The sequence below is a fragment of the Macrobrachium nipponense genome, chromosome 11 (genome assembly GCF_015104395.2).
Source record: "Macrobrachium nipponense isolate FS-2020 chromosome 11, ASM1510439v2, whole genome shotgun sequence".
Classification (NCBI taxonomy): Eukaryota; Metazoa; Arthropoda; class Malacostraca; order Decapoda; family Palaemonidae; genus Macrobrachium; species Macrobrachium nipponense.
The window spans coordinates 10,890,857-10,906,974 of record NC_061087.1 but is presented as its reverse complement, the minus strand read 5'-3'; the positions used below and the strand labels follow the sequence as shown (position 1 = coordinate 10,906,974).

At 39.2% G+C, this 16,118-nt stretch overlaps 1 protein-coding gene across 4 annotated transcripts in view; it reads right to left on the bottom strand.

The window, feature by feature from the left end:
* The window catches only part of LOC135222417 (E3 ubiquitin-protein ligase Siah1-like), a 61,308-nt gene that overhangs the window by 28,855 nt on the left and 16,335 nt on the right, over positions 1-16,118 (bottom strand). For all 4 annotated transcript variants that reach the window (XM_064260534.1, XM_064260590.1, XM_064260651.1 and 1 more), the window contains exon 4: positions 6,790-6,982. In XM_064260534.1, the coding sequence (XP_064116604.1) occupies positions 6,790-6,982 (193 nt within the window). The remainder of the gene's footprint in view (positions 1-6,789; positions 6,983-16,118) is intronic.

Below are 16,118 nucleotides of genomic sequence, written 5' to 3'. Positions count from 1 at the left end.
TCCACTTTCATTGCATTCTATTCATACAAAATAAGAGGCTCTTGCCGAGCGCAATCAAGCTCTCGGCAACGAACGCACAGGGCAAAAATATAATGAAAAAGAGTACTTACATCTTTCAATTACACACTTTCGCCCAAAATACATGACTCGGCGCGAGTGTCGCCCGCCCTCGGCACCGAGACATAATTCAAGGGTTCAATTCATGAAAAGAGCGGAAATCGCCGTCTCTACGGCGATAGCTCCATGTTGATTCATAATTAAGTAATGAAAATGAAAACAGTGTACTTACAGTTTTCATTTTCAAGTCAAACCAAACCATTAGTAGAAAACACAATATAAACAAAGCATACGAACGATGAAGCGGCAGAGGAGCGATGACGAACACGTCCTTCACACCCGCGGCCGAAAGCAAAAGTGATTCTTCACCTCTCGGGCGCGCGGGCGCGCGCACGATCGGACAAGCAGTTAACTACCGTTCTCCCCTTGTTCGAAGCTTACGACCGTCCCAGCTGCCGCTAGTTACCTTCCTATTGTTAAAGGACCGAGGGTTTGTATTACGTATCGGAACAATTGAAAATTTTTATGGATGAAAAATGCAATAATAATGCAGTTTACATAGTTTTTAATGGACCCAAAGCATTAAAAGTAACGTTTTCTTAGGATTTTCCAAGAAGTTCCAGCTTACGACAATTTTTGTCTCAAGAACAGAACCCCCGTCGTAACCCGGGTACTGCCTGTATCACTATTAGTTTTTTCATCATTTATTTTGAGTGCAGGGTGCTGTAACATGAAAATAATGAATGAATTTTGTCAATCACAGTGCATTTGAATCGCCGTCAAAACGTAAACAGAACACACCACCATCTATTGAGGAAAATGAACACTAAACTATTCATTAATGGACTAAACATTTTCTAGCATAGATAAAGATTTATGCTTGCGCTTATTACCTCTAGCATCATCTGATATCATGGGTGAATATTGAATAGATAAATACACAACTGTATAAAAGAATTATCAAAACTGTATCACTTCTAAGTCATAAGTTTTTCAAGCAAACTAAGAGTAAGGAATTTGGGCATTGCCAAATGTCTCAATGTTTTGATTAAAAGTTTTGACTTGGTAAAGACCTGTCAAGTGGAATATTAAAAAAAATATATTTATTCTTTTAAAGTTAACTTAAAAAAAAATTTGAATCTACACATTTTCATTACTGACAATTATTTTCATAAAAGCAAAGGAAATACGGCATAATCTTACCTATCTTGAAGTTGTAAACAATATGTGGTGCCAGTTTGAAGAGGTTCAACTGTACTAACTATAGCATTTGCAAAGGAAAAGCCTACACTGAGTATGGATAACTATAGACAAAGAAGGAGAAATGACAGGTTATTAACTTGCTAACTAAGGCAGTCCCCGGGTTACGACGGGTTCGGCGTACGACGTTCCGAGGTTAAGGCGCTTCTCAATTATATTCATCAGACATTATTTCCAGGGTTACAACACGTTCCAGGGTTACGACACGTTCCAGGGTTACGACGCCTACAACGCTGATCTGGCAGATGAAATATGACACCAAAAATGCAAAATAATCACTATTTGAAGGTTTTTATGATGAAAATGCAATAAGAATGCAGTTTACATAGTTTTCTTAGGATTTTTTACGATGTTCCGGCTTATGACGATTTTATGCTTACGACGCGTCTCAAGAACGGAACCCCCGTCGTAACCTGGGGACTGCCAGTAATTGCTTTCACAATCTACTATGTGCTTCATTTCTTCTCCTATACTAAAGAACTTAAAGAGACCGTCCGCTATGTTGTGTATTTTTTTTTATTATACAAAATATATAATTTCCATATATGTTTTAGATATATATAATACCTTCATCATACAAAAATTTTAAGTCATTTCAGTAAAAACTTTGTTTTATTAGCAAAAATTATAATTAAAAAAAAAAAATTTAGGTAGCGATTTCTCCGCTAATATGACATCAGTTGTATTGAAAATCATACCGTAAAAACTACTTTACATACGGAATAATCCTGAGTGAACAGAATTTTTATTTTTTTTTTATTATTTTTTTTTTGTCTACTCAAAAAAATTGTAAAAAAAAAGAAAGAAAAAGAAAAAATTGGCTCACAAGGAATTATGGGATTTTTATTCCTCTTTCCAATGACATCTTTCTCTCTAAAATTGGATAATAAATAACCAAGTAATGGCTACCAACATGCAAATAAGTATGTTTTTGAGTTATGAGCTCCCAAAGATTTGCTATGTAAATTTTCGCTTTTTTCTTATAAAAGTCAAAACAACATGATTATAATTACTTTATTTGTACTTTTATTGTTGATTTCTACAGGAGACAATGAGGTAGCTGATAACAATGAATTTTCGTGTTTTTCTTTCAGCACACTCCTGGCCTTCGCTAATTTTGCTAGCCTTAGTTTTGAGTAGCCTTCTTGATCTTAGGTAACTTCGGCATTGCTATAAGTTCACTAAGAAGTTATAAAAACAACGTAAACAGCTAGTAACCAAACGCAAGTGCGTAAGCGCATGCAACTCCTTTGACGTCTGTGGAGTAACTGAGTCATTCTCCAAGTCTCGCCTATAAATAACCTGTCTGAGCAGCTCACCTCTCAACCTACCTTTCATTGCTACCAGATGTATGAGAATTTCAAAAAAAATCTGAAAAAATCGCTGCATATATGCAAAAATAAACACGCAAAAACGATCCTGTCAAACTCTGTCATAGAGACGACGCAGTTACGATGACATCATCATTTAAAAACAGCTATATCTTCATTATTTGTAAAAATAATTGGCGGAAACTTCTGGAAAGCATGCACGACATGTTTCTGCATAAATACAAATAACTCTATTTTTTATTTTTTCAAGTTGACATGTCATCCGCCATAGCGGACGGTCCCCTTAAGCTGAGAGTACCTCATAAAAACCCTACTTCCTAACATCTCTTCTCAAGATCAAACTACAGGCGGCCCTCGGTTAGCGGCAGGGGTTCCATTCCTGGCCACCGACGCCAAGCGATTTTCGACGCAGAGCGATTTTAAAGCCTACGGCCACTGCACACCTTCTTTCGAAACTCTAGACCAGTCAAAGGCGCCGTAATCCCACAACGGCGCAATAAGTAAAATTATATTTATGCAGTATAGTACTATAGAATTTACTGTACAGTACATGTGGGTTTCTAGAGTATGTAAAGATATAATAAAGTTTATACAGTGTACAGGTAGCTGTAGTGTTCAGGTTACGATCATTAGTCTTACAATAGTCAGATTTTATTTGAGATCAAATTACAATGGCCTAACTTTATCCATCTTCTAGTTACATAAGTTCAATAACAGTAAAAGAGAATGATGAAAGTATGGTTTTAACGTTATGCTCGTTGCGTGAACGTGTACAGCCATGAACAACCGAACGAGAAAAGATTTTTTTTTCTAAGTACAACCGAACTGGATAACATCTGTTTGGCTTGTATTTCAATCATCGTACTACAGTACAACATTACCGTATTTGTTATAAATGGCGTTATGTATAGAATAGAACTGAGATATCTTAATGTAATAACTTTATTCGCTATAGATCAGAGATCAATATAGATTAAAGATCAATCGGGAAATATACTGTTAAATTTAAACCTAGTTATAAATGAAGCTGAGAAAACTGTTCAAGCTGCTAATGACAATTATCGTACATCGGCAACAAGGATAAAACTGCAGTAAATGTCTGCCATCAAACACAACTGTAGATAAAATTGGGATAAAATCATTTTAATCAAAACTACTGTGCTTGAAAGAACACATTTTACTGTTGGTTTCACGCCGATATAAGATAAATAACGTAAAGTTCGTATTACGATGATATAAAGGATTATTGCGAACGGAATCACGTAATTTTTTACGCAGTAAACATGCCGCCAACGTAATCTGTTAACGAAAAAAAAAGTAGTTCACATTCACAACGAGACATATTCAATAAATATTTCCACCCAAAAACACGCTGTATAAGGAAAAATAACTTTGTCTCATATACGTCAAGTATATAGATATTCGTTTATGCTAACTAGAAGCAAGAGCATTCGCTCAGATTTGCGTTATGGTGAAACAAACTCGTATTCATCAGCTGATTTCAAACCACAACATTGGCCGCTCCGCGGAATACTGGCTTTAATTTGCCGTAGCATTTTAAAATACAATATGAGAATACATACAATATTCTTGGATAGAGTGAAATAATGTAGAACTTTTTAAAGGATTTATGGAAAAGATGCATAATTAATAAAATAACACAATGCATTTTTCGGAACTGGCGGACAAGAACGAACATGAAAAAGCATCCCCTGACAACGTGGAGCGTAGTTACAAAGGCTGCCTTAATTTGTATCTTATTTCTGTACAAAAATGAAAATACCTTTACGTAATATATTTTCATACACATTTTAAACATAAAAGCATAAACATTTAAAAAATCGACACATCGATCGCTAAATTTGCACTCTTCTTAACTCGATATTTTTGGAAGAGCAGCAGACGGCGGCATACAAGAACGAACTTGAAAAAACATCGTAGTCGATAACTTGAAGGGCAGTTTCAAAAGCTGCCTTTTTATCATATTTCTGCACAGAAATAAAAATACCCTATTTGTAATACATTTTCATACACATTTAAACATAAAAGCATAAACATTTATAAAATCGACACATCGATCGCTAATTTGCACTTTTTTTTAAATCGATATTTTCGGAAGAGCGGCAGGCGGCGGCTCACAAGAAAGAACATGAAAAAACATCGTATTTGATAACGTGAAGGGCAGTTTCAAAAGCTGCCTTTGTATCATATTTCTGTACAGAAATAAAAATACCTTTCACGTAATACATTTTCATACACATTTTAAACAAAAGCATGAACATTTATAAATCGACACATCCATAGCTAAATTTGCACTTATGTAACTCGATATTTTCGGCATAGAACAGCGTCAGAGGCATATATTTTACCCTAATACCTACGTAATAACTCTCCATAAAATTTGTTAATATAATTTGCATAACCTTTATGGTCTGAACGGCATTTCTACAAATGTATGAACTCGTTAGACAACGACGCTAGCGGCGCTGTTAACTGAAAATTGTGCCGTAAAGATACCTTTAAAATGCCTTATTTTTTTAATGAATATTTTTGACGACCGCCGTAAAACCGATTCGCCGTTGAGTGATTGCGCCGTTAACCGCGGGCCGCCTGTATACCATTGCAGCTGGTGCACAAAGTCTCTCCTGAAAATACAACACCCTAATAGCATAGTAATATAGTAATCATTCCTACAGAACCTAATGTTCTTGACCTAGCTTCCAGTGGAAGACATCCAAAGAAAACTAAATGGAGAACAGGTGAACTAGACAGTCTTCCAGGTCAGCGATGCGATCTTTTGTTTGAATGCTGACTTGCCTATCATTGAGGAGATATAAGCTATCTTAACTGCAGTTAAGATTCATCCCAAATAATTACTACTGCTGTGTTGCAGAGGTCACCCATTCATGTTCTGTATTTCATTCTCATCCAATACTACAGTGGTCCTGTGGCATATAAACATGTACAAGTGCTCTCAAGAAAGGTGAAAAGAAAATTCAATGACACCAAACTTTCTTCTTTTTTTTTCTGCAAACACTTGTATATAAGTATTTCCTTACTATTTTGATATTGGGGACATGTTTATTCTTGTGGGTTTTCGGTAATTTCACAAATCCAAATTATTTTAGTTTTAGACACACATTTTCTTGACTCAATTCCTGGGAATTTTGTTTACATCAGTATTTAGCAATAATGTCTTGCCGCTACTCGTATGAGTTTTAATGCTAATTATATGTGAAACAGTTTATTTAAAAAGTTAAGTACAGTCCCCCCCCCCCCCCCCAAGTATTCGCGTTCTCCGGATTCGCAGACTCTCACATTCGCGGATTTTTCTCATGTTCCAAGTCGTTCCTAGTATTGCCATATGGGGATGGCACTATATAATTACACTGAGCCATCGAAGTGCTACCAGCAAAATTTGAATTTAGGCTGCTGTCAAGTAGGAAACTCTCAAGCGATGTAATTACTAGGTAAGTCACATATACAAAAAGTTAAGTATATCCTAGTTTTACCAGACCACTGAGCTGATTAACAGCTCTCCTAGGGCTGGCCCGAAGGATTACATATTTTTAGGTGGCTAGGAACCAATTAGTTACTTAGCAATGGGACCTACAGCTTATTGTGAAATCCAAACCACATCAAGAAGTGAATTTCTATCACCAGAAATAAATCCTCCGATTCCTTGTTGGCAGAGCAGGGAATCGAAACCTGACCCTGAGACCGGTAGTCAAGCACATAACCGACTTGTGCAATGAGGAACTGCCGTTTTATAAAGAGTAAGTTCTTTCATACAAAGGTGAAACTGATACCATAAAATTTCAGATGATGAATTAAATGCAATGACAATTAAGGAAGCAATGTCTTTAACCTAGGAAGGTCTTGCTTAGTCATTAACAACAGTTTCACTTATTTTGTATTAAAAGTTATAATGTCTCTATCTATAATAGGGCTGAAGCAACATAAAAGTCTTAGGTCTGGGTTTTACATTAATTCTTTAGCTAAAAACCTAGTCAACGTGAACCTTATGATATTTTAATTTGCTTAAGCACAAAAATAATCAAATAATTATTCTGCTAAAATAATCTCAGTGAAAACAAAAAATTTGACAAACTTCAAGAAAAAAACCATGATGACAACTTACCTATATGCAAAGTTTTCTGCTTGTTTTCTTGATCCTATAAGCTGAACAATCGCAAAAAACTGCTGATGGCCATCAAATTTTTCTTGCTTCTCGAGTACTAACATAAAATGATGACCAAAACAGCTTTGCATCATAACCCAATCTACTGCACCTGGTAAGTTTATGTCTGTTGCCAAAAAAACGATGTCTTCACCTGTCATACAAATAAAAACTTAAATCAAATCTATCTTCAAATTTTGGTAAAGTTTCCTTCTTATTTAGCATGCAAGACTAACAGAACTTCAAATAAACTAAAATCTCTTTCGATAAAACAAAAAATGGAGACTCCATCCTTCTATCTTCAGCTTACTGTATAACCAATGGTTTAGCATAGAATGTTTAATGTGAATGAGCTGTGCAATTTAAATGACCTTCCTCACTCTGGTGGGAAGAATATTTGCCATAAATTTATTGAGTTAATGAGTAAGAATCATTATACTTGTCTGCCATATATTTATTAAGTTAATGAGTATGCATAATTGTAAAATATAAAATGACTGACAGGTTGGTTTGACTGGTTGGTTTCTGAAGACTGGCATAACAATGAAGGGGTTTTTTTTAGAAACAAGGCAGCTTCTTGACAAATCCAAACATACCACCCAGTTTATAATAATGCATCATTTTAAAGAACTATACACCGATAGTAAGCAGAGAGAGTAATGGCCCACCTCATCCTAGGCCTCTGAATGGTAACATACTCTCAGGGTCCCCCAACTGATGCACTATATCAGGAAGCGCATGACAGTCATGAGGTCCATACACTATCACAAAATAGGGGTTTTGCAGCCTCCATTAAAATCCACGAGTCATATAGATATGGCTAATTCTTTTTTGGTCTCTCACTGACATCCACTGGGGTGTCTGCTAAGTAATTCCCACCAACTTCAGGTCACTACCAACCATACTCCCATGAAAGCTGAAGTCACCCTAATGTGTACAATGTAAAATTACATTCTTTGCCATTCCCAAACACCCCTAAGTGCACTGATACCCAACAGAAGCTACCTGTCCTTCAAAAACATGAATTCTGCACTGTAAAATCTTTAAAAATCAATGTTTTATAACAATCAAAGCCTATGGCAATTAATGACAATAGTGAAAATTGAATTTTTACATATCAAAATTTCTTTATACATTACTAGAATACCTAAAGCTGTAGCAAAACTGGTACAGCCATTAAGAAACCACAGCTTTCAACATTTGGAAGAATAAAAAAAAAAAATAAAAAACAATGATGCTGCCTATCATCAGACCTGGAACCACCAGCATATATGTACTACTGGGTTATTGCTTCCATGCTTTACATTACAATTATTTTTTTAAAATGTCAAACTCTTACACAAATGGTCCAAAGAGTTTGTTCTTAATAGAGTATTAAAGTATTAGATCTTGACTTATTATAATAACTCTTAATAATTAACATCAAATATGTAATACCTAGTATCTTCCAAGGAGGTCGAGTCAATTGCTCAGGTAGATATACACTTATAATCAACAGATTCATACCAACACACTTAGGATGGCCAGATTCACATTCACAATAATCTTGCCAGCCTAAAGGAGAATGAGTGTGTCATTTGCCTGTGGTCTCTATATATTACAGAAAGTTTATTGTATTTCTAGGAACCAGGATAGTCAACGAATTTAAGTCTGGAACCTAACAACATTGAACCAACCTAACAATTTTGAACAAACCAAACAACTTTGAACCAAAGTTCAAACAGCCAGGGAATGGAGTTCTTCTACCAACACACACTCCATGGGGGATAACCTAAAAGCTCTTGCAAATACATGGACTCCTGAATTATAGATAAAATTCAGTCCTTTAAGTCTATGAAGACAGGCAGATAAGAAAGACATGAAAACTGCATAGCTGAGTCTTTTATGGCAGCATCATTGCTTTATTTCAATTCTATACACTTGGTCTTTAAATTAAGCAGCAGATGTCATGTAAATTGGTTAAAAATTATTACACCAAGGAATCTAGTTTCAGCTGCACATTTACAATTACATCTAGGGCTGTTAGCCTGTTAGCTGACAGGTATAAACCAGCACTTTTGGTAGCAAAAATACTCTCTAAAAAAAAAAATAAATAAAATAAAAGTTCATATCCCTGGTCTGGGAACTGTCTGAGAACTACAACCTCTCTGTGAAATACAAACGATTTACTATAAACCTTCAAGCAATAAATGTTAAGACCTCAGGTTTGTTAGCTATGAAAAATACAAATTGATTAAAAATCTGTCACTTCTTCATATACGTAACAAACCTTCAATCTTAACAATACGATAGACTTATACTTGGTTACAAGTATAAGCTAAGCCACCTGACCACCCTTCCTAAAAGAAAGAGTTCTAAAGGAGGTCTAATGCGCGTGAGAAGATAGATATATAGATATCTAACAACTCAGCCATCTGGGTTGAACTACAATGATGTATGAACAGATTCATTGCAACCAGAAAAAAAAAATTCTGATTGTTCATGTAACAAAACCATATAATCACAGGGGTTTGTTACCACTCCTCACTCCCCCTTGGTAGAGAGAGAGGAGTATTTTGCTACTGAATAGAGGGTTTGGTATTTCAAATACATAAAGCAAAACAACTTTCAGTATGGCTCCCTTACTCACCTGTATCAGACCAGTCCAGCCTATGTCATGTCTATTCCTCAACCCGCCCGTAGGAAGAAGAAAGGAACAAAGAAAAAGAAAGAGACCAGCCAACTCACTCATTCTCTCTTCCACACAATCATCATAACTAAGACACAAACTGCCCTATGAGGGTCAATGTGTGAATTACACAACTCGTTGGGCAGCCACCACAGTACCCAAGGAAAAATTGTCCAAGGACCTGTGGGCAATGTCTTTTAGGTAAAAAGAAGTGGATGTAGACTGACACAACCAGGAGCCAGCGTTCCAAATTCTATGAACAGCAAAATTTTTCTTAAATGCCAGAGGAGAACTTACACCTCTGACATCATGCGCTCTAGCCTGCACAGACTCCATGTGAAAACCATCAAGAGAGGAATAAGCCTGCTTAATCGCCTCACGTATCCAGAATGAAATAGTGTTCTTGGAAACTTCTTTTCTGGAACAACCAGTGCCAACAAAAAGTCTACGACATCTAGGTCTTAGATGATGAGTCCTTTTAAGATAGCATCGTAAGGCTCTGCCAGGACAAAGTAAGAGCTCTTATGGGTTATTGTCTACAAAGTCATTAAGTGATGGAATGGAAAGAGGCAAATCTGTCATCATGTACAGAGAGATTTTGGGTCTTAGCTACGAGTTTCGGGACAAACTCAAAGGGCTGCAACCCCCAACCCCTGGTATGTTTCACATCATAGCTCAAGCCATGAAGCTCCCCCACTCTCTTCGAAGAAGCCAAGGCCAACAGAAAAACTGTCATTAGCATCAGATCTCTGTCTCATGAACGACACAAGGGCTCGAATGGAGCTCGAGTGAGGCTTCTCAAGAAACGTGAAACATCCCATGCGGGAGGCTCGAGTTCCCTTGGAGAACAGGTCTGTTTGAAACTCCTGAACAAGGAAATCTCCCAAAATGCAGAGATGTCTATGCCTTTCAGACATAACATTAAACCTAGTACTTCTCTGTAGCCCCGATAGCAGAAACAGAGAGACCGTTCTTATCCCTGAGGAACATAAAAAAAAATCTGCTATCCTTCTTTCCACACTGGAAAGAAGGATTCTGAATGCATGAAAAATTTCCCCAAGGTTAAGAGCACCTTTATGTCAACATTACATCTTTCTTGGGAGGTCTTTCTAAAGAGGCAAAATAAACTAAATAAAATTAACAAATTTTTAATCAATTTGTATTTTTCATAGCTAACATACCTGAGGTCTTAATAATAGGATATTTTCCAAGCGCTAGCTGGTAACTGGTTAAAAACAATCAAAGATTGTAAGCAAGGTACCTGAGATCTGGCAACTCCTGCGCGTACGAGGTGATAGCTGGTCAGAGACCATACACCACCCCGTGACGCGTCCAATCTTTCCCTAACCCAGGAACTATGACAAAAGAGAGGTGGGCAGTAAATGTTAAGACCTCAGGTTTGTTAGCTATGAAAAATACAAATTGATTAAAAATCTGTCACTTCTTCATATACGGAACAAACCTTCAATCTTAACAATACGACAGACTTATACTTGGTGGGAGGTACAAGTATCCTAAACCAGCTGGGAGCTAAGCCACCTGACCACCCTTCCTAAAAGAAAGAGTTCTAAAGGAGGTCTAATGCGCGTGAGAAGATAGATATATAGATATCTAACAACTCAGCCATCTGGGTTGAACTACAATGATGTATGAACAGATTCATTGCAACCAGAAAAAAAAATTCTGACTGTTCATGTAACAAAACCATACAATCACAGGGGTTTGTTACCACTATTCACTCCCCCTTGGTAGAGAGAGAGGAGTATTTTGCTACTGAATAGAGGGTTTGGTATTTCAAATACATAAAGCAAAACAACTTTCAGTATGGCTCCCTTACTCACCTGTATCAGACCAGTCCAGCCTATGTCATGTCTATTCCTCAACCCGCCCGTAGGAAGAAGAAAGGAACAAAGAAAAAGAAAGAGACCAGCCAACTCACTCATTCTCTCTTCCACACAATCATCATAACTAAGACACAAACTGCCCTATGAGGGTCAATGTGTGAATTACACAACTCGTTGGGCAGCCACCACAGTACCCAAGGAAAAATTGTCCAAGGACCTGTGGGCAATGTCTTTTAGGTAAAAAGAAGTGGATGTAGACTGACACAACCAGGAGCCAGCGTTCCAAATTCTATGAACAGCAAAATTTTTCTTAAATGCCAGAGGAGAACTTACACCTCTGACATCATGCGCTCTAGCCTGCACAGACTCCATGTGAAAACCATCAAGAGAGGAATAAGCCTGCTTAATCGCCTCACGTATCCAGAATGAAATAGTGTTCTTGGAAACTTCTTTTCTGGAACAACCAGTGCCAACAAAAAGTCTACGACATCTAGGTCTTAGATGATGAGTCCTTTTAAGATAGCATCGTAAGGCTCTGCCAGGACAAAGTAAGAGCTCTTATGGGTTATTGTCTACAAAGTCATTAAGTGATGGAATGGAAAGAGGCAAATCTGTCATCATGTACAGAGAGATTTTGGGTCTTAGCTACGAGTTTCGGGACAAACTCAAAGGGCTGCAACCCCCAACCCCTGGTATGTTTCACATCATAGCTCAAGCCATGAAGCTCCCCCACTCTCTTCGAAGAAGCCAAGGCCAACAGAAAAACTGTCATTAGCATCAGATCTCTGTCTCATGAACGACACAAGGGCTCGAATGGAGCTCGAGTGAGGCTTCTCAAGAAACGTGAAACATCCCATGCGGGAGGCTCGAGTTCCCTTGGAGAACAGGTCTGTTTGAAACTCCTGAACAAGGAAATCTCCCAAAATGCAGAGATGTCCATGCCTTTCAGACATAACATGAAGTCTTTATGTTAAAAAAAAGTTTAATGTATACTTACCTGGCAGGTATATATATAGCTATATTCTCTGTTCCACCTGGCAGAAATTTCAAATCTCGCGGCAAACGCTAGTAACCTATTAGTAGTTCAGGATACCACCACTCCGTTACCGTGGCGCTAGCGCCAGGAACCGTTCCCACTTGGGCCAGATTTTTCTCTGAACCCTGTCTCCTGAGGGGAGGAGGGTGGGCATTAAATTATATATACCTGCCAGGTAAGTATACATTAAACTTTGTTTTAACATAAAAACTTCATTTTAATGTATGACACTTACCTGGCAGGTATATATATAGCTGATTGACACATTTGGAGGTGGGTCAAAGACAGCAACATTATTAGAGTATAAAATATTATCAAAATATTATTAAAACTCTAGGTTCCTTACCTGCTAAGGTAGCTGACTTCATAGGTCCTGCCTCTCAAGTCTGCTTAAACCTTAGGAGCTCTCAACAAAGAAGTGTCCTGTATGTTGAAGAAGCTAAGACTGGAACTGACAACTGGGCGTGACCAATGTGTTGACAGAACCCTACAGCCCTCTTATGCCACGGCATTCAAGCTTAGTAATAGATCAGTACCTGAACTACACACACACACCACACCAATATAATCCAAACCAGACTGAAAAAAGTAAACACACTTTTCTCAGACTACCAATAAACACAACACCATCACCTGATAAAATACTAGCTTAAAAGAAGGTTATGGGGTGGTAACTCCTTTGCCCAATACTGTACCCGAGGACACGTATGGACCTAGCGTCTGACAATTATCAAAGGTTGTCTGAATATCCCTCAGATAATGAGACGCAAATATTGAATTCGTTCTCCAAAAGGTCGACTCAATAATTTCCTTGAGGGCTAAATTCTTTTTAAACGCCAATGAAGTCGCAACTGCCCTGACTTCATGAGCCTTCACTTTCAAGATACCGAAGGTCTGTTCTTGACACAACATGTGAGCTTCTCTAATTAACTCTCTCATAAAGAAAGCTAGAGCGTTCTTTGTCATGGATCTACTGGGGTCTTTGACGGAGCACCAATGAGCATCAGAATTCGCTCTGATCTCTCTTGTTCTTTCAATGTAGAACCTTAATGCTCTCACTGGGCAGAGAACTCTTTCTTGCTCATGTCCCACTAACTCAGATAAACCCAAGACATCAAAGGATCTTGGCCAAGGATTCGCAGGGTTCTCATTCTTGGCCAAAAAACCTTCCTGGAATGAACACACTGCATTACCATGTCTCCATCCCACTTTCTTTGAAATGGACTGAAGCTCACTAGCTCTTTTAGCCATTGCCAGAGCGACTAAAAAGATAGTCTTCTTAGACACATCTCTCAGAGATGGCTTCTCTAAGGGCTCGAATTTACTCGAGGTTAGATGCCTCAAGACAACATCGAGGTTCCAAGCAGGAGGCCTGCATTGTGGCTGTTTCTTAGTACCAAATGACCTAATCAGATCTCTAAGGTCCAAATTATTAGAGATATCAATATCTCTGTGTCTAAACACTGAGGTCAACATACTCTTATAGCCTTTGATTGTAGACACTGACAATCCTAAATCCTTCCTTAAGTATAGAAGGAAGTCTGCGATTTGGGTCACAGAGGTACTGGATGAAGACACTTTCCTCTTCCTACACCACTTCCGGAAATTTTCCCACTTCGACTGATATACTGCGATTGTGGAGGTTCTTCTGGCCCTAGCCACTGCACTGGCCACCTCTCTAGAATATCCCCTCGCTCTGACAAGACTTTCGATAGTCTGAACGCAGTCAGACCCAGAGCGAGGGTATTCTTGTGAAATCTGTCGAAGTGGGGTTGTCTGAGTAATCTACTCTTAGAGGAAGAGTTCTTGGTGTATCTATTGTCCATTCCAGTACCTCTGTGAACCAACTTTGGGCCGGCCAAAACGGAGCTATTAAGGTCATCTTCGTTCCTTGGCTCTCCCTGAATTTCTTCATAACTTTCCCCAGTACTTTGAATGGAGGAAAAGCGTAAACATCTAGGTTTGTCCAGTCCATCAGGAAGGCGTCGACTGCCACTGCTTCCTGATCTGGAACCGGAGAGCAATAAGTTGGTAATCTTTTTGTTCTGGCTGTCGCAAAAATATCTACTACCGGACGGCCCCACAACTTCCACAGGCTCTGACATACCTCCAGGTGCAACGTCCACTCTGTCGGTAGAAGTTGTTCTCTTCTGCTCAACATGTCCGCTCCCACATTCTTCTCCCCCTGGATGAACCTGGTGAGCAGAACGACGTTTTCCTCTTCCGCCCAAAGTAGAACTTCCTTTGCCAGCATGTAGAGGGGAAAAGAATGAGTCCCTCCTTGTTTGCGGATGTATGCCAGAGCCGTGGTGTTGTCCGAGTTGATTTGCACTCTTTTGTCTCGAATCAACTCTCTGAAGTGCTTCAAGGCCAAGAAAATCGCCATCAGTTCCTTCCTGTTTATGTGCCAACTTGTTTCTTCCTCGTTCCAAAGACCCGACACCTCCTGAGGGCCTAATGTCGCTCCCCAACCTGCGTCCGACGCGTCGGAAAACAAGATGAGGTCTGGGCTCTTCTGTTGAAGCGACATCCCTTCTGCTAACCTGCCTGGGGTTAGCCACCAACTTAATTCCTCCTTCACTTTGGCAGGAATTAGAAACTGGAAGGAATCCGGTTGCGATTTTCTTGGCCATGAATCTTTCAGGAAAAACTGTAGAGGTCTCATGTGCAGTCTTCCTAGAGAAATGAACCTCTTTAGCGAAGAGAGTGTGCCCAGTAGACTCATCCACTCTCTTGCTGAGCATCGGTTTTTCTCTAGGAAGTCCTGCACCTTCCGAATGCATAGGGCTTGCCTTTCGGGGGACGGAAAAACCCGAAAAGTCGCTGACGATATCTGAATCCCCAAATAAACTATCTGTTGCTTGAGATTCAACTGCGACTTTCCCAGGTTAACCACAAGACCTAGGTCTTTTGCTAAGTCCAACGTTTGTTTCAGGTCCTCCAGACATTGACTTCTCGATTGGGATCTTATCAACCAGTCGTCCAAATAAAATGACACTCTGATCCATCTTAGATGCAGCCATCTTGCTACATTGGACATCATCCTCGTGAACACTTGGGGGGCTGTGCAAAGGCCGAAGCACAGGGCCTTGAATTGAAAGACCCTGTTCTGAATCACGAACCTTAGATACTTCCTGCTTCCTGGATGAATCGGAATAGGGAAGTATGCGTCTTGATAGTCCAGGGTAACCATCCAGTCCCCTGGACGTACCGCTGCCAGTACTGAATCGTTCGTCTCCATAGTGAATTTGGTCTTTTCCACGAAAACATTCAGTTGACTTACGTCCAGCACTGGTCTCCATCCTCCCAAGGACTTCGCAACCAGGAATAGCCGGTTGTAAAATCCCGGAGATTCGTGATCCAGAACAGGTTCAAAATCCCGGAGATTCGTGATCCAGAACAGGTTCTATGGCTCCTTTCTCTAGCATGGAAGAGACTTGCTCCCACAGAGCCTTTTTCTTCACTAAATCGTTGTAATTTGCCCCCAGGGCTCTCGGAGATGTTGCGAGAGGAGGTTTCTTTAAGAAGGGAATTTTGTACCCTTCCCGAGCTACGTTGACGGCCCAGGGATCTGCCTTCATGTTCTGCCAAACTTCCCAAAATTCTTGAAGTCTGGCTCCTACTGCTGTCTGGAGGACTGAGTTCTCATTGCTTAGAGGTGGTTTTGGCTCCTCTTTTCGTTGGTACTCTCTTGCCTCTAAAGGCGGGTCGTGCAAACGTTCTGCCTCGAAAGGGCTGTTGA